General features: G+C 45.2%; 2 protein-coding genes across 4 annotated transcripts; one reads left to right on the top strand and one right to left on the bottom strand.

Annotated features, from left to right (window-relative positions):
• The first annotated feature begins 111 nt into the window (after positions 1-111).
• LOC8037711 (TELO2-interacting protein 2) lies at positions 112-2,025 on the top strand. Its single transcript, XM_029995774.4, has one exon. The coding sequence runs from the start codon at positions 227-229 to the stop codon at positions 1,553-1,555; it is 1,329 nt and encodes a 442-aa protein (XP_029851634.3). The 5' UTR covers positions 112-226; the 3' UTR covers positions 1,556-2,025.
• On the bottom strand, positions 2,024-21,448 carry LOC8037712 (probable Dol-P-Man:Man(7)GlcNAc(2)-PP-Dol alpha-1,6-mannosyltransferase). Of its 3 annotated transcripts, none has more exons than XM_002405501.4 (12): positions 21,262-21,430; positions 21,129-21,185; positions 20,914-21,041; positions 20,709-20,839; positions 20,477-20,609; positions 20,216-20,389; positions 18,023-18,217; positions 17,460-17,563; positions 16,493-16,719; positions 15,114-15,283; positions 10,461-10,536; positions 2,024-5,760 (listed from the first exon to the last, which is right to left on the bottom strand). In XM_002405501.4, exons 3-12 carry the CDS (start codon positions 20,930-20,932, stop codon positions 5,478-5,480), a joined length of 1,512 nt encoding a protein of 503 aa, XP_002405545.3. In that variant the 5' UTR covers positions 20,933-21,041; positions 21,129-21,185; positions 21,262-21,430; the 3' UTR covers positions 2,024-5,477. The 3 variants fall into 3 exon arrangements, with proteins under 3 accessions (XP_002405545.3, XP_040063887.1, XP_040063886.1); XM_040207953.2 differs by having other exon boundaries at positions 21,129-21,155; XM_040207952.3 differs by having other exon boundaries at positions 20,914-21,185; positions 21,262-21,448.
• Positions 21,449-23,321: the final 1,873 nt, after the last annotated feature.

Here is a 23,321-nt window from a genome sequence, read left to right as displayed (position 1 = left end):
TACCATTAATTTATAAATTAATATAATTTTATATATGTAACTTAATTTCGGGTAAAAGCGTTTTAGTGGAGGCTACTGGCTAGTCAGACTGGTCAGACTGGCCTGGGCCTGGCCACAATTGAGAAAAATGGCGACGTCCTGTCATTGATGATTGAAGCACGCGCAAGGCAGCGGGAAACGGTGGTACAATTCCATCATTTCTGTTTGCCCAAATGTCCTCGCCGTTATGGATGCATTACGTTCGATGAAGAACGAGAAATGCCTCATTAAAAAGTTGAGTTTAGTTAAGAAAGTTCGTGCTTCCGTGAACGAGGTATCGGGCGACCTCCACGAGTTAGACAGAGCTGTCATCTCGGAGTTCGCGGCTTCGCTGGCGTTCAGCGGAATCCCCAAGGATTTGGTTGCGGACGAAGAGCGGGAATACACGCGGAGCGACTTCAGAGGCATCGCCGAACTGGCGACCGAAGGGCTGCTTTGCGCTCGGTCGCTTCTGGAACGTTCACCGGAATATCTGGAGGATCGCGAAGTCACAACTGCGCTGGCTCTCGTGTGCTTCGCGCACGTCGACGCCGAACAACCCTGGTGCCGCGAGTCATCATCCAAAGCGTCGAAAGGTTTCCTGGAATTTTTGGTGTCCAACGCCGCTTCCTCGGGTCGACTGGCGCTGGCCGTCCTCAAACACATTCAGCCAAAGCTCAAGAAAAACACGTGGAAGAAAAATCCGTGTTACAGGCACGTCTACAAGAATGCCTTATACCAACTTGGGGATTCCGAGTCTTCGGACGCCCTGTCGTTGCTGCTTCCACCGGGTCTGTTGCTCGTGGACGACTACATGACCCACAACCAACGACTCGGTATCCAGTGTGTCCAACACATTATCTCTAAGGCGACGCCAACCGAACTTCAGTGGCATGGTCACTTCGACGTCATCTTCGACGCGCTTAAACGTCTCCTGTACGTCAAAGAACCGGAAGTCATAACAGAGCTTCACAGCTGTCTTCGACGCCTGCTCTTCGGAGACAGCAATGAGGGCCTGCGCCTGTTGCACCTGAAGAGCGAAGACTGTCTGCGAAAGGGCGAGGAAGTCTACGGCGAATTGCTCACGGCAGCTTATGCAGAACAGAAGTTTGTGCTCCGGACTGCTTACTCGAGCCAGCTTGCAGCCTACATCGAATGCTTGGGTATAAACGTTGTCAAGCACATGAGGAAGACACTTGATGTGGTCCTCGAATATGTAGAAGCTTATGACACTGCCGAACAAGCGAGCCGTAGAAATGGTCTCTTAGCTCTGGCAGCGCTCATCAAGTGTGCCTGGCCTAGGATTTCGCATCACTTTCGACGGATTGCAGAGTGCCTCTTCCGCTTGGCATATGACCTTAAGGAGCATGACAAGGGTGATTTGCGGGACGAAATTGCAGCCTGCTTACTCTTACTTGAAGCTGCATGCCCAGAGCAGTTCATACAGTTTACCAAAGACTTGACCAGCTTACAAGATAGAGGCATTCCAGGTGTTGCACTGCTCTTGGAATGTATCAACGCGATACAGCGTGAATGACTGCTGCTGCTTACCGTAATGTTCCTAGAGATAGCCTGCCTAAAATAAGGCACGATTCGGGTGAAAACTGTGAGTGGGCTAACTTGCAATGTATAACCAAGGAAGGATGAAAAAAGAAAAACTTCTAGGAAAAGAAATATTTAAACGAGCTATCACTGTCAAACATAATGTTGATCACTCCGTCACATAGGTCTTGCGACCTTATAACATATCACAGCAAGGGTGCTATGAACCAGACTACTGTTCTTCCCATTCAGTGTTTATCGCCTGCCTAACTGTCCTCGTTTTCGCCGAGGTCACCATTGGCTTGGACAGTGCAATTACTTAAAGTGGGCTAGCTTTCGGTGTTTTGAAAAATATACCGAAATTTGCCGAAAGTATGGTTGGATTATGTTTCCGAGGTGGTACATCTCTTGGGATATTACCGTATAATTCTAGTTGCTTTCGGGAAAGAATGAGATACCAGAGTTGAAAAGTTTTGTTTATTTCATTGAAGGAGGCGACATTCGGCACCAACTGTAGTTGACACAAATGTGCATTATTTTCACGCTAATGTTGCACACACTAAGTGGAACAGCACTCTTCTGTCTGTGTCAATAGTGATGGAGTACAAGATTGTCAATGGTGCATTACCTTACATCACTTTGGTTGGATGCCCCATTAAATGCCTCACACATTTTTGTACTAACACATTACAGCACAACATTACTTTGTCTTTGGTTGCATTTTGGCATTTATGGTTGCTACATGCTTGATTTGTGCCCTTTATTTTTGTTTATCAGCCTCCATTCTTGCCTTTCTTTTCATATAATCAAGGTTTGTCACCTGGCAAGAAATACCTCACTACCACCACTTTTCACCAGATGTATTTAATGGAGAGTTGAAGTTGGTTTAGGCTTGTATTCCTCCCACTTGAGGAAAAGGGCTGTTAAAAGAGGCCTTTCAGAAGTTCCTAACAGTCGCCCCCTGGGTATAGTGCCTAGAAACATGTTTAACTAAGGTGTAGCTTCCCCTGATGAGTGTACTGGAAGATGACCTACCGCAGTGGTGTGAATGCTTTCACAAAAGAGGAACTTCCAATCATATTTTACTGCTCCACTGTCCGCCCCAAAATGTGTGTGCTGAAATTCTTCCACGACTTGCTAAACCATAGAGTAAAAAATATTGAAGCATCTCTAAATCACATACATACCTCCTTTAAAAAAAAAAGGAAGCTATTTACATTTTTTAAATGAGCTGCTTCACCAACATTTGATACATCTCTTTCTGGTACGAAAAAAGTCGCTTGCCAAATATTTCCTAGAAAAATGATGTATTAGTGATCGGACTCGCCAACTCCTCGCCGCTACAAAGATAATCCTGCCAAACAGCAGATGCTGCATGTTCCCTTCCAATATGCTAGCCTATCTAGTATTATATCTAAGAACAGGGGTTGGCAATTTTTTTATCAGCAAGACAAGGTGTCATGGGGCTGAGGACCCGCGATTTTTGCAAGGGTGTCTCAGATGGGATGCAGAAGTCTACCAAAAACGGAAGTTGAATTCCAATTTACAAAAGCCTTGAAACAATTCACAGATTTGATATGAAGTGTTCCTCGAATAATGCGACAAAAGCGTGCCAAAACGTGCTGGTTTTACCCGCCTTCGTTCCCACAGAGCGATCCCAAACAGAGGAGGGGACTACTTTCCTCTCTGGCAGTTATTGTGCAGGTGTCTTTGGAAGCTGCAATCAGTAATTTTGTGAGTAGCCAATTGTCTCAATTAGTCCAATTACCATTACCACACCATTCTATAGAGGGCTGTTTTTCTCCTGCAATACGATAAGGAGAGAGAACAGTCCTCGCAGAGAGTGGAATTCATAGGAGTCTTTCTGCATGCCGGGACACTCTTCATCACAGATTTACACTGCATGACACTGTTAGCGCGAGAAAGACTTCACCGTTTTTTGGCGGCTAGATCAGACATGTTATTCACAAACTACAAATTTTACCGCCCAAGTTGTCGTCGATGAGAAAATTTCCCCACATTAGCAATTTTGATGATGACTCTTCAGCTGCGACAGAAACGCAGATAAAAAAACAGAGATTGCTCGTTCACGCTATCTGTGATGATGACTCTTCAGCTGAGACAGAAACGCAGATAAAAAAACAGATTGCTCGTTCACGCTATCTGCATCGCTCGGTGTTCTATGAGTCGAGCTGAGACAATATGAGCTTTTGATTTCCTTAATTTTCCACATAATAGATGGGATGTGAAACAAAACGCTCAAGTGCATCTTGCATTCAATGTGCACGAAGCTCTGTTCCGAGCGTTACTTATACAGTCTGAAAATCACTTTGCAGTTCCCTTAAAGAAAGATCACGACGAATGAGGAAATATTAGCATGTGACAACTAGTCCCATGAAATTACTGAGGACAGGGGCTTCACATGATCCAAAACTTCAGAATCAATGTCGAAGTTTCACTGGATTTCAGTCAAACCAAAGGAGAACACTTCTGCCATGTCAATTACCGTAGGAAAAAAAAAGCAGTACTGGTGCTGTGCTATTATTGTTTGACAATTATGACACATTGTGAGGATTGGGCATGTGGCACGAAAGGCTGATACTACAAATGCTAGGTGTATCCCATTATGCTATCACATTTGTTACTTTTTCAGTAACTTGGATTACGAGTCACTCACTCTCGCATGCTGCCCCGAGCTGAGATGGTACCTTCGTAAATGGCTTTTTTTTTGCCATGTTAAGCTCCAGAAATGCCAGGGAAACAAAGTGCAGTTTCCAGGGTCTCAATCTCTCAATGTCTGCGGTTCTTGTCGCCCGCCATAAACAACTAGTGGTCGAAATTTCCTGCCCCACAGAACAGCATTGTGGAACTTCAAGAAAGTTAAAAAAATTCATGGAACCATTTCTTTTGCTTTGAACTTTCAATATAACTATCGGTGGTGGCAAGATGCTAAACGAGACAGTCTATTAAACTACACATTTACAAAACAAAAAAAAAAATTGAAGTAAACAATTGTCACAGATATACGCTAGCGCAACAGCTGGAACAATCGGCTGGTCAAACTTCTGAGCTGTCGTATTATTCCCGACGAGCCACTCTCGACGATTTCCCTTGAACTGTTGTAGTAGAACACAAATGGACAAGATTGCTTAACGGTGGGTCCTAGACGCCTCAAAATGTTCCCACGGGAATGGCCATGCTTGCTCCATCCTTAAGGGGAACTAAAGTGGATTTCGAGATTGTCTTTTTATGGTGCAAACTCGATCTGTGCGTCCTAAGCATTCTAGAAAGCCCATAATTACAACCGCGTGTGGCTTTCCTCTCTAATATAAGCACAATCAAACATCACGTTATGCCTCCTTTGAAATACTGACGATTTTCATTGCATGTTTTTTAACCTAATTTTACGGCTTCAACTTTAAACCGCCAGGCGCCGTGAAAATCTGAATCCTTTGAGAAAGCTGGTGAGCGAACCTGCCGCAACAGTGTTCTGCTCTAGCTGGTAGGTGCTTTCGATTTCGCATAGTCGCCAAAATCTCGGGAACAAAATGGCACGTGAAAAGACTTCGCAGCATTTTTAATTATAAAAAAAAAAAAAAAAAAGATCATGTACAATTGCAGTACTTGGTTTTCTAACATGCTTAGAATGGACAGGCAGAGCCTGCACCATAAACTACCTCAAAATCTACTTTATGCCCCTTTAATAAAAAATCAAAAGCCAGAATAATTCTTAAATAAACCTTAACTGGACGAAAGAATGGCCGGAGGTCAGGTGGCCCAATGAAACCTGGGCAGACCGCTTGTACTAAGGGTCAAAATCCCTTTTGGTGCCCCTTACTGCGGTGCAGGACGACTTTTTAAATAAACCGAAACGAAAGATGGTCGACGACGGCGGTGCCGGGGTTCGACGAGCCCAGTCAGACCTGGGCCGACCGCTTGTGCTGGGGTTCCAGGATGACCTCGGTTGGAGTCGCCCTGCGCCGCAAGACGAGGACCCTGGGCCGCGTGCGCACGAGCACGGGCGGGAAGGCAGCGTAGTTGAGCCGCACGTGGCTGTAGCCCTCCACGGCCGTCACGAGCTCGTGCGTCTCCCGGTAGGGCACCACTGAGCTGCTGTGCATCGACTTTCCCTCCACCAGCAGGTGCGTAAAGCTGTGCATGGTCAGGCCTCCCGCGACCAGGTTCTCCGTCTTGTTGTACCTGCCGGGCAGAGGTCTGTCAGGCTTGGGCAGTGGTGTAGGCAGAGAGGAGGTTTCAAGGTCAAAATTTCCCCCCTCTCCCCCTCTGTAAGTGTGACTCCAAGTAGGCAATCCCCTCCCTCTCCCTAAAAAAAAAAAAAAAAAAAGAAAAAAAGAAATCCTGGTTACACAATTGGACATGACATAACTAGACGACAAAAGGGAAAATAAAATGCCCAAAATAGCAGTACTATACAAATGGGGCGTTGTCGACAACCCGTTGGTTTCCTGAGCTCTCGGAAAAGGAACACATATACAAAGATTAGCAAACAAACAAGGTCCACACTCCGACATAGTACGCAAGCTAGCTCACAAAAGGTAAATTTCCTTTTGAAGTGGTACGTAGAGGTTGACGTAAAATGCCTAGCATGCATCCACTCAAAAGTTGGAGATAGCTTTAAAAAAACTGGAGGATGGGCACTTGTTTGATATGTGATGTTTGATCCGTGAGCAGAAATGCAGAGCTGGTGCACAAGGTAGGGTGGGCTTGACCGCTTAGCCGAAGAAATGAGCGTTGAGGACGTGTGGATGCTTTTTAAACAGAGAGTTATTAGCCTCACAGAGAAATACATTCCGAGTATTGATGTACGTAAGCTAAAGAAAAGAGAAAAACCATGGATCAATGGTGGTCTATTAAGAATTATTAAAAAACGCAAGCGTGCGTATGCAAGATATAAAAAGAAAAGTTCGGCCTCAAACCTCCAGATATTAAAGGAATTGACTACGACGTACAAAGAGACCGCAAAAAAATCTAAACAGGATTATCTTCAACGTCTTGAAGACACGATGAAAACTAACAATAAGCAGCTCTGGAAGTTTATGAAGCTCTGTGGTAATGATCAGATGGGAATACCTGATATAATGGTACATGGCGAACTACTCACTGACGCAGGGCAGAAAGCTTGCGTTTTTAACAATTATTTTAAATCAGTCTTTCTGCCTCCAGAAGATACAACACTAGAAATGTGTTCAAGCAATTACGATGTGATGCCACCCGTAGAAATAAGTATGGAAGGTGTATTTAATCTTTTGGAACATATCGATGAAACCAAAGCGATGGGCCCTGATAAAATTTCCCCTCGGGTTCTAAAGAGTTGTGCAGACGCAATAGCGCCTTACCTTTTCATAATATTTAACAAGTCATTACTTAATGGAGCTTTGCCAGGGGACTGGAAATTAGCTAATGTTGCTCCTATACATAAGAAAGGTCCCAAAAATGATGTCACGAATTACAGGCCGATCTCCTTAACGTCGGTTTGCTGCAAGTTGTTTGAGCACATTTTATATTCCCAGATAATGCAACATCTCACGTTTCAGAACTTTTTTATTGATTATCAACATGGATTTAGAAAGGGTTATTCTTGTACTACACAACTCACTGAATTTTATCATGATCTTGTTACTACCGTTGATAGGGGTGAGCAAATTGATTGTGTGTTTCTCGATTTTAGAAAAGCGTTTGATACAGTATCGCATTCCCTCTTAATCCAAAAATTGGCACTTTTGAATCTAGATACTTCGGTACATAATTGGATACAGGCATATTTGTGTTCGCGTCGGCAATGTACGGTTCTAGATGGTGAAACATCAGATTTTGTTGAAGTTACCTCTGGCGTGCCACAGGGGTCGGTACTTGGACCTTTGCTGGTCTTAATATTTATAAATGATATTCACGTTGGCGTGACCTCTCAGCTAAGATTGTTTGCTGACGATTGTGTTGTATATAGATGTATAAAAAACGATGAGGATTCCACACAACTGCAGGCTGATTTGGATCAAATTGAACTCTGGTGCAGTCTATCAAAATTGCAGTTAAACGTCAGCAAATGTGTACATGTTACCTTCACCCGCAAAAAAAATAAACTTCACACTCAGTATTATTTAAATAATGAACCACTAAAAAGTGACGGTAAAGTAAAGTACCTGGGGGTGACCTTATTAGCAGACTGCAAGTGGAATGCGCAAATTGACGATGTCGTCATGAGGGCGGGACGGGCACTCGGTTTTATACAGCGTAATCTAAAAAGGTCTACACAAAAAATAAAAGAACTTGCATACCTTACCTACGTTCGACCTCTTACAGATTATGCTTGCACTGTGTGGGATCCTGCTCAGCAAAATCACATAGACGCTTTAGAGAGGATCCAAAATCGTGCGACACGCTTCGTCCTGGGGCTGTACGACCGCTTTTCGAGCGTCACGGACATGAAGAGTACATTAGGCTGGGATTTGCTGACATCCAGGCGGAAAAATTTGCGCTTAAAATTTCTATATAGCATTTATAATAAACACACTGGTATTAACGGTTTTCACTACCTTCTACCCCCTTACTATATTTCCCAACGTAAAGATCATATCCACAAAATACGCGAATAATCCACCAGGACGGAACTGTGCAAAAATTCTTTCTTTGTTAGGACCATTAGGGATTGGAACAATTTAAGTGTTAAAACTGTTTGTGCCGCAAATGCAGAAATGTTTTTTCTATGTTGTTCGCCCCCTGCAATAATGCCTAACGGCGCTGCAGGAGCTACCTGAATAAATAAAGAATAAAGAGCAAGCGCATCAAGCTTCGCTGCATTGCATCGGTGTGCCCGGAGAACTGGCTGAAGCGTAGGAGCCTCTTGGTTTGCTAGGCGTGCTCAGAAGCCTAAGTCGAGCGCTACATATATCCTTCGCTTGTTTTTATAACGTTTCAAAAGTAGTGAGTGGGCACGTATTGTGACACGGGCACATGCTAGGTGTTTTACAGTAATTTGAATTAAAGAAAATCCCTAAGGTAGAGCGGATCTAAGAAAGGACAAATGTTTTAACTGTTTAACCGCTGTTTTAACCCATTCAATATGGATACTACTTCCGGCTTAAATAAAGCGCAACTCATTTAGGTGAACGGTGCACCGCTTAAAAGATATACCTCGTACAAGCAAACCTTGTGGTCTGTTTAGGCTCGAGATTGGAGGCAGCTGACAACAACCACTTGCCCTATTAATGCCTACACCCCGTGTTACTAGCTACGTGCAGTACAGGCTAAGGCAACGCCAGGCTCAGGGAGGAAGGCCTCCTTTCCTTTCCGAAATTCCTAGTGCTCTCCTTTTTTTCCCTGGCCCTCCTCTCTCGTCCCACCATCCTAGTGGTCGCCCTTTCTCTTTTTGCCTGGTGCTGCCTTCGCCTGCACAGCGCGCAACTAGTGACGCAGAGTATAATGCCCGGCTACCCAGCAGGGGTGCCAGGGATGAAGACCAGACCAAGTAGATTTTTTTCAGTAGCACACCAGCAGCCTGGAGGGCACAAGTAGTGCTCTGTCTTAGGTAAGAGTATCATTTATTCCTTCATGAAGGACCAGTACTACCGTGGGTGTTTTCAAGCTTTGAGCATTAGTGGATAATTCTGTTCTTGTTTCTTCCCGGGTTTGTTAGGGTACAAACTTGAATCATCAGCGATCATTTGGCCTATGTGATTCTTCTATCCCATCAGCTACACTGGATTTTTGTTTGAAAGATGCATTACCAGCTAATAGTAGCAGCAGTCCAAGTTGAATCATATTGCAGATTTTTAAGCTTTTCACTTTGGCGTCCAAACACAAACTCAACAAGGAAAAAAAGAAACTTAATGGAAGTTTTTAATTATGAACTAACAACTAAAACATTTCTAAAATCGAAGATGGAGGCTACAAAGAGGGGACAAGCAGTAAAAGCGGTTTTGTGAAGAACAAACAAGGTTGCTGCGACGTGACACCCATTGTGTAGAATGGTCTTCCCCGTTCTATATATTTTTGTTAAATCCATTCAAAACCTTACAGTATTGTCAATTTCATTAGAAACCAGTGTTGGGAAGAACTTAAGTACCTAAGTTTAGAAAACTTGCACTTTACTTGAAGTACATTCCCTGAGTATGTACAGTGCCCCTCAAACTTAACGCCGCCACTCGGGTTTGCAAATATTGATCTATTGCATGCTACCCAAAGATAAATTGATCGCTGCAGCTGCTGGAATACCTTCCCCTGAATGGGTTCTCATCGGCGACACAAATATTCACCAACTATATCGACCGCTAGGTTCAGGAATAGCTCAGAAAGTGAAGAAAACCGGACCATCTCGTGGCAGCGTTAAGTTTGGGGCGCACCATACTTTTACTTCACTTAAGTAAATTTCTTTCTTTTTTTTCTGGTGCTTTTTGAGGTAAGTACAACTCCTTATCTTCAAAGTACGTTCTCCAAAATCGGTCTTGTTAAATTTGTATCACAAAACAATGCTTTGTCAACAGAGAAGTGCCTTACAAGTTTGCAGTAAATTGTTTGTGAGCAAAAGTAAAACTACTCTGCGGCCACTTGACATTATCCAATATTCGACGCCATTTCCGAAAATAACTGATGCAGCCCTGATTACCTCTGAAGCAAAGCAAACCAGTAAAAAAAACACGGTATAGGGGAATGAAAGAGCACCATGAAGGATTGTGTTAAAAAGTACTCCTACTTTACTTTAAAAGTACATTGTATTTATAGTACTTTACTTGAAGTACATCACCTCTTATATACTTTGCGCTTTACTTCAAGTACTTGCTAGATGTACTTTACCCAACACTGTAAAAAACCTGCCAGTCTTTAATTTGTGAATAATTAAAAGACAAACATACAAACTCCTATAAAGGTGAAGTATCACTTACCTCCAGTGAGGATTCAATTCTCCAAATCGGGAGACTCCTGTCTGAGCGGAATACACATCGATGTGGATGTTGGCAACTGAAAGCCAGCAAACAGTATCATCATCAGAGATGAGGTGTAATGATAAATCCATCACAATACACATAATTTACTCACAACTTGTAAACTCTCTTCAACCCAACTCATTTTCCACAGCTCAACAAGGCTTTAGAAGGAATGAACTGCTTATGATCGGGGATTCCAGGTAGACTGCATATTCCTTGATTTTTCAAAAGCATTTGACAAGGTATCTCGCAGTCCTCTCCATAAACAAGGTAAACTAAACATCGATCTTAATGTGATTAACTGGCTGGCAGCATTTTTAACACATCATTCTCAGTTTATAACCTGCAATAGTATTAAAATTAACTCTCCCTTGGCACCCATTTTTTTGGAGTACCTCAGGGGTTTGTTTTAGGCAAGGGACTCTGACAGTAATCGTAACCAAAACCGAAAATCGTTCAGGAACAAAACTTTTTCAATTAACATAACCGGAACAAATCAGTTATTTGAAATAGAAAAAAAAAAGCATAACTGTAACCGTAAGTGTAAATTATTTACTGGTAATCACTATAAACCAATATTAACCGAAAAATAAAAAAAAAATTTTTTTTTTCAAGAATGACCTTGAGGAGGGTTCTTGAAATGTTGTGGCCATTTGACAGAGTTACCGTCAGCGAGTGGTACATCTGGTAATGCATTTCCGCTCAATCTAAATTTAGGATTAAAAATACTTACTCGTTTTCAACTCAAAAGCCGTAATAAAAAAAAAAGTTCGGCTCCTCGCGTAGCATTACTAATTTCCCCCTTAATGTAGATAATTGCGAGATCTGTAGGTGCATTTTAAATAAAATATATCTTATCTTATCAAGACGCACACAAACACCAAAAGCATAGCTTCTTCCTCCAACAACCAAATCTTGTAAGAACTACTTCACACAATGTATGAACAATGCGCAAAACTTCCTTTTTTCTTGAGATGAAAATGCCTATACTTGGAATCCGTGATAGAGCTTATCTCTAGTCGGCTTTAGATAGTCAAACATTGTACTTTTAGTAAGGGCAGCATTGCTTGGTTGTTTTGGTAATATAGCAAAAATAGAAAAAAATGTTATTAAATTTTAAGTTACTATTAGGTAGAATTATGTTCCGCTGATTGTTATGTTATGTTATGTTATGTTATGAATTATGTTCCGCTGACTGGAGGCTCCCCTCGAGCAGAACTTCGCCGCAGACAGCTTTGGTGGTTTCGACAGGTACGAAAACACTCGACCGCGGCGGTAAGTTTACGTGACTTGCGAGGACTCGGACCGCGGATGACGTCGCTTTGGGTTTTTCTGGTGGTGAAACAGGTTTTCGCAGAGTTAGCCGGTTTGCTCTGAGGTCAATGACGGCGCCATACTCGCAGAGGAAGTCCATTCCGAGGATAACGTCCCTCGAACAGTCCTGCAGAACGACGAACTTCACAGGGCACGTCTCACCGTGGATCTCGACGCGAGCAGTGCATCGCCCGACTGGTGTGATGACGTGCCCACCGGCGGTTCGTATTTGAGGGCCTTCCCACGGCGTTGTCACTTTTCGCAGGCGGCGAGAGAGCCTCCCACTCAAGACTGAGTAGTCTGCTCCGGTGTCCACGAGTGCCGATGGGTCGTGGCCGTCGATAATGATGTTTAGGTTGTTGGACACCGATGCAGGGATGTCGTTGTGATGCGTAGCGTCGAGAGAGTGGGAGCGCTCCGGCGTTCTTGGAGGCTCTTTACTTCGGTCGTCTTCGGCAACGCCACCTCCAGGCGTTGCCGCACTTATTTTTCCCGGCGACGCAAGGGGGACAGGCTCTCTCGGCGGGGTCGTGGCGCTGGAGACGCTGAACGCCTGGGCGACGGTGAGCGGGACTCACGGCGGAGCAGCGTTGAAGATGGCGAACGTCGGGGGTACTCCTCGATGTCACGAGGGCGTTCGTCGTCCCTTGGGCTATGTGCCTACTATCGGCACTCCGTTCAAGATTTCGCAAGGATTTCCGTACCGCTCGTAAACCTCACGAAGGACGCCGAGAAGTTTGAATGGGCCGAGGAGCAGCAGCAGGCATTTGACGAGCTGAAGCGACGACTGCAGGCGCCTCCTGTTCTTGGACATTTTGACCAGTATGCGGAAACCGAGATTCACACGGACGCAAGTAACGCAGGACTTGGCGCGGTACTGGTTCAAGTACAAGAAGGCACCAAGCGAGTCATCGCCTACGCAAGTCGGACATTGTTAAGGCGGAGCGAAATTACTCCACGACCGAAAAAGAATGCCTTGCGGTCGTCTGGGCGATCACGAAGTTTCGTCCGTACTTATACGGAAGCCCGTTCCGCGTAGTCACGGACCACCGTTCGCTCTGCTGGCTTGCGAACATCAAGAACCCGTCAGGACGCCTTGCGCGATGGAGTCTCCGACTACAAGAGTTCAACATGACCGTAGTCTACAAGTCAGGCCGCAAGCACAGTGACGCCGACTGCCTATCCAGAGCTCCCGTCGAAACACCTTCCGACAGCAGCGACGACGATGACGATGAGTGTTTCCTCGGCGCAGTGAACACCGACGACATGGTCAGACGTCAACGAGACGATCCTGAGCTGCGCGCACTAATAGAGCACCTGGAAGGGCGTGGGAGTGCCATACCACGTGTTTTTTCACGAGCCCTGCCGACCTTCGCCATTAGACAAGGTGTTCTCTACAAAGAGAACTTCGGTAACAACAACCCGACGTGGCTGCTGGTAATCTTGACCGACCTTCGAGAGGAGATCTTCCAAGCCTGCCACGACGATCCGACGTCCGGACACCTTGGTTACAGCCGGACACTGGCCCGTATTCGTGAAAAGTATTACTGGCCCAAGCTCCCCAAAACCGTCCACCTATACACATGATCATGCCATGAATACCAGCGACAAAAGAAACCTCCGACGAGGCCGGCCGGACTTTTGAAGTCAATTCCTCCGCCAACGGCCCCCTTCCAGCAGATCGGAATGGATCTACTTGACCCTTTAGTTTACCATTCTTTTTATTTGCTTTGTTTTGTTTTTGGGGTGCATCGGGACGATGCACTTTTTAAAGGGGGGAGTAATGCTGCGCGCAAGCTGGCCAAGTAGGCAGCGCGCGCGTGGCCTAACGGTTATCGCGCTTGCCTTCCACGCAGAAGGCCAGGGTTCGAATCCTGGCCGCGGCTACATATTTTTGTTGACACTGTAATGAGATGTTCTGGTGAATTCAAGAACCGTCTTGGCTGATTCGAGGTTAGAATGTTCTACGCGCCGAACCTTCTACGCCGAACGATCCAGAAACCCATGAGGGTGCATAAGGGATTCCGCAAGGTGAGCGGAGTCAGTTTTCGCCTCAGCGTTCGATCCTGCTGCTTCGACGCTTTCGACGCCCGCGACGCTCTGTCGTTATTTTCTTTTGCCTTTTATTCCTGGGCACAAGTTCGCCCCATTAAACGTTTCAGTTATTTCGTTGTTTTGTCACCTTGTCATTCGTGACAATATAAGATAGAACAGCCTATTCCGTAGAAACATTTTCTCCAAACCTAGACATGCTTGTATCAAAGTCTAGCTACACTGTCCACAAAGTCGAACCTTGTAGAACCTGGTCCAAAGTTTGAAAGTTCCGTCGAAGCAGTCGAACCTTGAGGCTCGAAGTAAAAATCTGGCTCGACGAAAGTTTGTGACATCCCTCGCGGCAACATATCCATAGAAGAAGCTCCGCCTCCAGACTCCGGAGAAAAATAGCACTACTTTGTAAGTGCACAATTTTCTAGTATCACAAATCGGACAGTGAGAAACGTGCGCTTCTATAACCACATGCATTTGCTTGGAAATAGCAAGCACGACATAGGTATAACAGCACACAACAATGAAAAATAGGGAAAGGAACAAACAACACAGGACATACTTTTACAACTTACTGTGTTGCTTGTTCCTTTCCTAAGTCTTCCTTGTTTTGCGCTATTGCATTTACATTATGTTTGAATTTCACTAACTAGCCCAGCTCTCAATTTTAGTACTTTATTCCACTTAGCAGTATTTTATTTGAGGAGGGCTATAGTTTTGCTCCTTCCTTCAGGGTGGGCGATGCCTGCATATCTTAGGTTGCAACAAACTATAGCGACGAGAAGGTGCGACTGGTTCCTGCAGCACCGAGGGGGAACTTTCTGAGGGTTGTTTACAAACTCTGCCAAACAACAAAGTAGCGATGTTCATCTTTATGATATAGAATGTGATGATCCCCGAGTAGCAGGGGTTACTTGTGCTTGGGTATCAAACCATATGATGCAAATAGATGCAGTGAACAAGTGCTGAAGCTAGAAACATCTGCAACTTTTGGCCAATTAGAATTATTAAGACGTTTTTGAGTTCTTGTTATTGTGAATGTCCCATTGTGGGATATCTGGGACTACTTTAAACTGCTTACTATGAAACGGCTGTCTAGCATTTTCATAAAACAAATTACTAGAAAAACGGGGAAAAAAAAAGTTTTAGGAAAGCGTAATTGGTAACCAAAACTGCAAAAGACCGAAAAGAAACCGACATCAACAAGAAACGGTAACTGTCCGGATGAGCCAATGACGAGGCTTTACTGACCCGGAAAGCCGGCCTCGAGTTCGTGCAACTTCTTGAGTGCGTGTCCCCCGGGGTAGTTGTAGCTGGAGATGTAGAGGAGGAGGCCTGTGGCACACAGGTTGGCCACCAGGTGCATGCACACGCCCAGCGTGAACACCACGTGCCAGCTGGACTTGAGCCTGCTGTTCCAGCTGGTCGCACCAGGGTCCCGCAAAGCCCGAGAAAAAGCGCCAGTTAGATTTGCACATGGAAGAGTACTACTAACACGCTACTTCTCAGGCCAGACGGTGTCCAAGCAAGCGGAGGCATTTCAATGTGTCGCATTTAGCATTTTATAAGATAAAAACACTGACAAAACAGCCCCGAGCATCTAATTGGCGCTCTGCAGCCAATAAGCGAGGTAAAACAAAAATCATCTTTTTTTCAAAAAAGTCTAATAAATCAGATTAGTAATTTGATTTAAATCACTGTAGCAATAAAATAGTGATTCTTAATCACTAGATGTCTATTCTAACGTGTCAATGGATTAATCGATTCGTCCGATTACCGAAAGCAATGTGGAAGAAAGAATTATTGTATAGTTCAATTAACAACTTTTTATTGAGTAAACCCCACCATAGTAAAAACAAAACTAGCTCGATTTGTTTTACTTAATGAAAAAACTGACTTCTCTTTGCACTTTGATTTTCTTGGAGTAGGATATTGCTCTCCTAGTTTTCTTTCCTTTGCCATTCTTATTTACTCGCAATAAAATGTTGCATAAGTGACGAACAACTAAGTGGAGGGCAGGAAGAAAGCTCGAAGTTGCCGATTTTTTCAGAAGAGCTACTGCTTTGTGCTCGTGTTCAGCCCGATATCAATCTCGATTGCTTAACGATTCTTTGATTTAGATATAAAGCAAACGTAAGCAAGGAAGTACCAAATAATAGACAAACTGTAAAAAAAATGTATTTTTGGGATTATCCTCTTGGGCAAGGTTAGATTTAAATCATCACAGTAAAACCATTCCGATTTAAATCGCAATTCAAATCATCTAGATTTTTTTCTCCACCCTGCTCTGGAGCCAATGAAACTGCGGCATTGACTGATAAGACCAGCAAAGAATGGAGTGTGAACACGATAAGCCACGCCTCGAATTTCTCGTCAGTGACTGCAGTACACGTAGAAAGGTTTAATCTCTGCACCGATACCTTTTTAGTTGTGTGCAGTTCCCTTTCTCTCCTGTCCAGGAGCTCCGGCCACAAAGCGAAAATAAAAGTTTTTTTTTTTCTTTCTCTCTCTCTCCTGTCCACGTTTTTCTTTTTATGCGCTCTCGTCAGTCGATTTATCGTAACTCTCACTTTTGTAATGGTCAGGCTGTCCTCAAAACTATGTCGGATAAATCATAACGAGTGACTCACACGAAGAGACAGGCCCTGGCAGCTGCCACATTGAAGAGGGGAAACACATAGACGATGAACCTGAGCTCCTTGTGGGGCAGGAAGGAGTAGAGGATCACGTATCCGACGGCCGGAAGGAGCATCACTTTCACCCTCGAGTCGACCCACACTCCCACTGGAAGGAGTATCAGCGAGCTGCACAGTGCCCTCGGGATGGCAGAGTAGAAGTACCAGGACCAGGGTGAAGTCTTCCTTTGTGGTCAAGGACAAGACGTGACGATGCTGCGCCTCCTACAACCATGCTCAGCTCGAGTTTGCTACTGCTGGCGACGGGTTAAGAACCGAGTAGATGCTCCGCCTCCAGCTTCAGCTTTCTGCCTTTGAAAGCACTTCGTTGCACGCGCAGGCAAAGCCCGTGAGAGGCAACAAGCAAGCGACAGGGCAGAGTAGCTAATGGGCCCTTAATCCGTCACCGACTATAGGTTGTTATATTTAAACGATTCCGCAAACTTTGGTGTGGTAGACAGTGGCCAATGACACTCAACAGTCAAGCACACCGAAATAAAGGGGCTTGGTGACAAAGTTATGTTAGTGTACAAGCACTGTGGAAGCAACTGGAACAAAAGCTCGAACTGAAGACACAGAAATCAGAAGTTTAGGTCATATTCCTGCGGATTCAGATATAAACGGGAATTTTAACGTCGCACACTAGCGTAATGGCTGACACGTGATGCAGGTTAAAGACTCTGGGTTAGCAGACATTGCCCCTTAAGGCAGTTAAGCTTCCCACTGTCAAAATGTCTGTGCCAACTACTTTTGACTTTGAACACTAAAATTAGCGTTGCCGTAACCAACTAGGACATAATGAAAATTTGCAAAGTTTAACGACTCTCGTTGCAAAATTAGCGAAGCTGCCCGTCCTACCTACAGACGTTCGAATGACGGTGACATTCAAGTACGAAGTCAAATGGGAATGCAGAAAGGATACACCCCACTCGGAGCTCTTGTTGAGCACCAGATTGAACCAGAGGACTTCTCCTTCTGGCCACAGCCAGCGCTGCCAGAAGTAAGAGTCGATCACGATCGTGGCCCCTGTAACGAGCAAATTATAAAGGTTGATTCACACACTTGCGACTGCTTACGATTGTGCACCTTAAAACCTTTTAAAATTTCTTATGATGAGAAAACAGATTGGCTAAAACCTTTTAAAATCTCCTATGACGAGAGAACAGATTCGCGCCATTTATTTGGAGGAGCACTTGGCATTTACGTATATTTCCTATTTTTGTTTGTGCATCATTCTTTCTTTCTTGGCTCGAAAAACGTTTGACACAGATAGTATTAACATTTGATCTTGCAAACACAGCAAAAGATTTGCTCTAGTGAAGTGCAGTTCCAAAGTCACCTCACAGATGGCACCAGCATGCAGCGTGTTCTCTCGTTGTGAGAAATCACCAGAACTTGGCTGTAAGCAAACTCAAGTTTGCGAACGGGCCTTGAAATTGTCGAATTCCTTTCATTCGTCGAAAGGGGCGAGGGGCACCAACTTGCCTAACAGAACAACTGCAGTCGGAATGCCCCACTTGAGGAGCTTGAGAATGCCCAGCCTCCCCGAGAACAGCTCGATGAGGAGGATGATGCCGAGCAAAGAGGCCAACTCCGTGCGGAACACGAGGACGGCCACTCCGCTGGACAGGATGAGGGGAACGTGCCTCTGCTCAACCCAGAAGCTGTACGCCAGCAGGACTGGAAGAAACGAGAGGCGAGTCAGTTTTCGGTGTGAGCCTCGTTCCCTTTTATGTTTTCGGGTGCTGAGAGGAAATGGGATGTAGACGTGTTAACTGTGACCTCTGCATTGATCTGAGCAATCAATTGGACATAATACACCCTTTTCAGAAGTCTATCGAGCAAAACTAGCGGTCACCACTTTTTGAGCGCGATTGGATCCGAGTCGACGCCGAATGCCGCTCGTTTTTGACATGAGCTCAGCCGAGTTCACGCCGAGCACTGACCCAACCCTTACTTCTAATAGCTCAGAGTACATGTTCATTGTAAATTTAACACCCATATTCATACTTCCCGACTGCAACCAATTTCGCGTCGCAAGTCGTGGACGCTTTACGACTCTGCTGACCTGGTAAGAGGATCAGCTTGCTTCTCACTTAGATAAAATATTATACACTTGGGTCCCATTACCTGTGCTTTGCTCTCAAAGTAATGTGCACCGCGAGTAGCATATAACGGCTCAATTGATGAAATGCCCGAGTTAGTTACTAATTTCCTATAATGTGAGTATGAGGCCAGGTCTGAAAGCGCAAGTTCCCTGTTACAAAATATGCGTCTTCCACGCAAAGTATTGGAGCTTGTTTTTATAGAGTTTGCTGCATAGTTACAGAATACACAGAAAGAATAAAACATGTAAAGGACGCACACAGGCACACACAGTTCTTTCAGTTCTCTTGAAAGAACTGTGTGTGTCTCTGCTTGTCCTTCATGTGTTTTATTCTTTCTGTGTATTCTGCAGTTTTCAACGCGCTCTGCTACGTGTACTGTGCTGCATAGTTGTGGTAAGATAAATCAGATGAAGTATTCAGGTTCAAATTTATCTAGACATTAAAGGGATCTGATCTGGGCACATCTTCTTCTACCTAGAATGTGTAACTCTCCCTGTGATAGACAATATATCACAGAGAGAAAGGCTAGGAGCAAAAGATTCTTACAAGAGGAGGTGCACTCTAAATGCATTTTAAAACTTTGCATCCAAGCATTTCTTTGTCCTGCATGAAATGGTGCATGGTTTTATACTCTGCTCATGACCATTCAGAAAGCTGAATATTTCATTGAGGTTGAAGGATGGAGAACCATATCAGAAAACTTGAGGTTGCTGAAACAAGAAAAAAATATGGGAAGGACAGGGCATACCGCGTCTCAAAGCGCAAATAAAAAAAGGCACTGTGGTATTAATTTTGATCTTCCTATACGGCAAGCATGTTTGTCTGCTCCTCGCGCGGAGGGTGTGGTGGCGTCAGGGCAACGATTTTCGTCGTCGTCTCCTCGACGTAGCAATGGCTACTTTCTCTTTTCCAAGGCTTTCAAAAATGTCCACCGATCCTTTACGAGCAAGGACTTGGCCATCAAGAAAAGGGAGATGAAATAGTTCAAATGGCGCATTGTTTTTGTTGATTATCAACTATCAGATGTGCTTAAAGGCAAAACCGCATGTAAGCGATTTAGCGAGTGACAAGTCGAGCAACAGTGACAGCGAAAGCAACGAAAGTCAGCGGCGAGCGACCGAGATTTCTCACTGTTGCTCGGTTTTTGGGTTTCTAGAAAAGGTCGCTCATCACTTTGGTCACTTGCTCCCGTCGCTTTCATGCGGTTTGCTGCGTCGTGCGACTGATCGGGCAATAGCAAAGCGGGTCGCTGTCGCTTGTCTCGTCGCTCGCCAAATCGCTTCATGCGGTTTATACTTAAATGAATGAAGAACTCGTGGTCGATGCATTGTTTACTACCCGCCGGAGGAAACGGGAGAACAGCATCTGCTGAGGCAGATATTCGCTGCACACAAATTCACTCCCTTTCACTTTTCTGCACCTCCTGCCTCAACTGCAGAGACACTCGTCACATTATCGCTCTTCCCCTCTCACATGCGAAGGGAGGCATTTGGGCTAACTTGCTTGCCGTACAGGTCTTCCCATGCTCACTTTCCCGAGCACACAAAAGATGCAATGGGTGCTCACTCACCAAACACGAGGGCAAACGTGTTGGGGAGAGGCCGCGACATGTAGAACACAAAGTGAAACTGCGACACCGTCAGCAGCGTCAGCCAGTTGGTCATCACGCCTCCAAATTCTTTTTGAAGCGCACGGCAGAACTCCCGGTAGGCAAACACAACCATGGTGCTCAGGACAGCTCTCACTGCAAAACAATCAGGTAGAAACGGACATTCTGAAACTCCAACGAAGATTCTGAAGGTGACGTCGGTACGAAGAAAGGAACACCGACCTATGTACTGAGCCACTATTTTTTCCAAGCCCATGAATGTGCTAACTGCAACCCAGGGGCCTGCGAAAATGGCGACCAGAAGAGGGCCGACGAAGGATCTCGGTACCACTCCTGGAAACTCTAAGTGGTCGTACTGCAAAGAACGTGAAGATGCATTTCCATTTATACACACCTCAACTGGGGAAAAAAAAAAAAAAAAAAAAGAACACGAGCAGGGATGAGGCATTCTTACGTTGGAAATGTTTGTCCGGTGGTACAAGATGTCGTGGATCGCTTGAAGATTAAAACTCTCTTCTACTTTGGTGAAGGGACAGACGACTAGATGCATAGCCGACGCCAAAAGCAGCAGCCATTCCAGAGAATCTGAAACGCCGCCGGTCGGTTTTCCCGAGGTAATACGCAAAACTAAGCACGTGGAGTGCCAGAAAGTAGCTTACCTTGATTTTTGGAAACCATGCCACCGCTTGCGAGGCTTCAGATAGAAGGATGACTCGTTCTATGCGAAGACAAGGGGCGTGCTTTTTTACCGAGTCAGCTGTTTACAGACGAGTGCAGAGGCGGGCCGCTGTTGTAGCCGAACGGCAATTCAGAAACCGGCTGTCAAGATCGTGAGTTCAATTCTGACAGCTCGAATTCATTAAGGCAGGCTTACTGCGTCCCACGGTCGGAGTTCCCCTCGCTGGAATGTCAGATGGCATTCAAAATGTCCCTGTCGGTCACTTGTATCATTACGTCGGCAAACAAAAATATGGGATGCGTGCGGAGCGAACGCTGAGCTCGCTTACCTAAGAGAAGATTTGAAGTTGGTCAAAAGCTGGGACGCAGAAACGAGTTTCAAGCGAGCGTTTCTAATATAAGCTGAATGCCTAAGGGCTGTGGATCGTTTCAGATCAAATCTGACAATTGTAAAGGCACAAGATATTGCGTCGAGCGAGAGCTGACAACATCAAACACCGAGAGCAGGATTGGATTGGATTGGATCCGTTCGGCTGGAAGGGCACCGGGCATGCGGTCATGCTGTTGTGTGGAAACCGAAACTCAGGTTGTAATCGTCGTTCTTTTTTTAGAAAGTTGCGTTCAAAATAAGGGGGGGGGGGGGGGGGGGGGGGGGGGGGGGGGTCGTGGCGAGAGTGATCTCCACCCTCGTATGATTAAATTTAAACGAGGCGGCCTAGCTTTGCCAAAATATGCCCTGCAGCGTACGCCTGCATTCGTGCAGCTGAAGCGCGCTTAAATTCACGCATCGCAGAGCTTTAATTAAAGTGGTTGGTTCTTAAACATATAAAAAATGACGAAAAATAATTAAAAAACGAGGACCGAGGAGAGAGGCACACAGGACACAGCGTAACTTGCAAGTGGATTTAAATATAACACACACATAAAAATATTAAATCCGCTCATGCACGCAGGGAATGCATTAAAGAAAACCCAGAAGCCAGACGTCACTGGTGGGTGGGCGTCTGAAGTTTGACCGGTAAAGGCATGCTCCTTATTAGAGAGGGCGATGAGAGTTCGAATGTTTGTATTAGCGCTCCCTCTATCGCCATCTCTGATAAGGAGCAGGCCTTTACTCAAGGAGGTTAGAAGTACTAGGAGGGGGCGTGGACATGTCACGTGCGAGATGGATGGTTGATTGTAGGAGGATTCCTTGCAGGCTTGCGCGCGCTCCGTACGGCGTCCGGTAGTTTTTATCAGATTGAAGGATAGACGAGGGCTAGCGACGGTCACGTGATGTGGTCATGTTGGGCTGATAAGTGAGGAGAGTAAGGATGAAAATGAGGAAGAGGCGAGGCGTCAAGTTAGTTGCAGGGGAGCATCGCTTGTGGAGGCTACATGGCTGACGTCACGCCCTCTCCTACACTTCTATTCTTCATGCCTTTACCAGCCAAGCTTCAGACACCCCACCAGTAACGTCTGTTTTTTTTTTTTTTAATTGAAATGTATTTTTTGTGCGCACGAGCGGTTTCAATCTTTTTATGTGTGCGTTCTATTAAAATTCAGTAGCAAGTTAAGCCCTGTTCTGTGTGCCTCTCATCCAAAGAGGTTAGAAGTACTACGAGGGGGCATGTTGCAATATTAGGGAATTGTAGTAGACCGTTCCCGCAGCCCGCTAAGCACCCGGATAGCGCTCCGTAATCCGCCACAAGACCTTGAACTATGCAGACAAGGCTGGCGGCGCGCATGCGCAGCTGCGGCGTTTTCTTCGGGGATACCGTTAGAGTCCCTGGAATATTCATACCGTAGCGGAGGAGAAAAACGATCTACTACAATTCCCTATTGGTGAAGCCTAGCCGTAAAAAGTTTAAACGATGCTGTGGCCAACGTGACCGCAGATCTCTCTGGCAATTGGTGCGCGTGACATGTCACGTGTGAGATGAATGGTTGATTGTAGAAGGATTCCTTGCAGGCTTGCGCCCGCTCCGTCCGGTAGGTTTTATCAGGTCGAAGGCTAGACTGTGGTGTATTCTAGCACATCATAGCTAGACGAAGGCTAGCTACGGTCACGTGATGTGATCACGTTGGGCTGGACAAGCGAGGAGAGTAAGTAGGAAAATGAGAAAGGCGCGGCGTCAAGGGAGCATGGCTTGTGGAGGCTACGGGGCTGGCGTGATGCCCTTTCCTACCCTTCTATCCTCCTTGCTCTCATCTCTGTCCTAGTGCTTTTTTTTTGCGTAAATTTTATTATGTAAAGTTATCAGAAAGAATAAACAAAAAGACGTATTTTTGTTTATTCTTTCTGATAATTTAATCATCACCAACGCGCTCACCATAACTTATCATGTATATTTTGTTTCTCAAGCAAGAAAGAGCTAGGCTACCGATCTTTAAAAGTCTAGGCAATCTT

Source organism: Ixodes scapularis, unplaced genomic scaffold (genome assembly GCF_016920785.2).
Source record: "Ixodes scapularis isolate PalLabHiFi unplaced genomic scaffold, ASM1692078v2 PGA_scaffold2__306_contigs__length_199485367, whole genome shotgun sequence".
Lineage (NCBI taxonomy): Eukaryota > Metazoa > Arthropoda > Arachnida > Ixodida > Ixodidae > Ixodes > Ixodes scapularis.
This window is presented reverse-complemented; position numbering and strand designations above follow the sequence as displayed.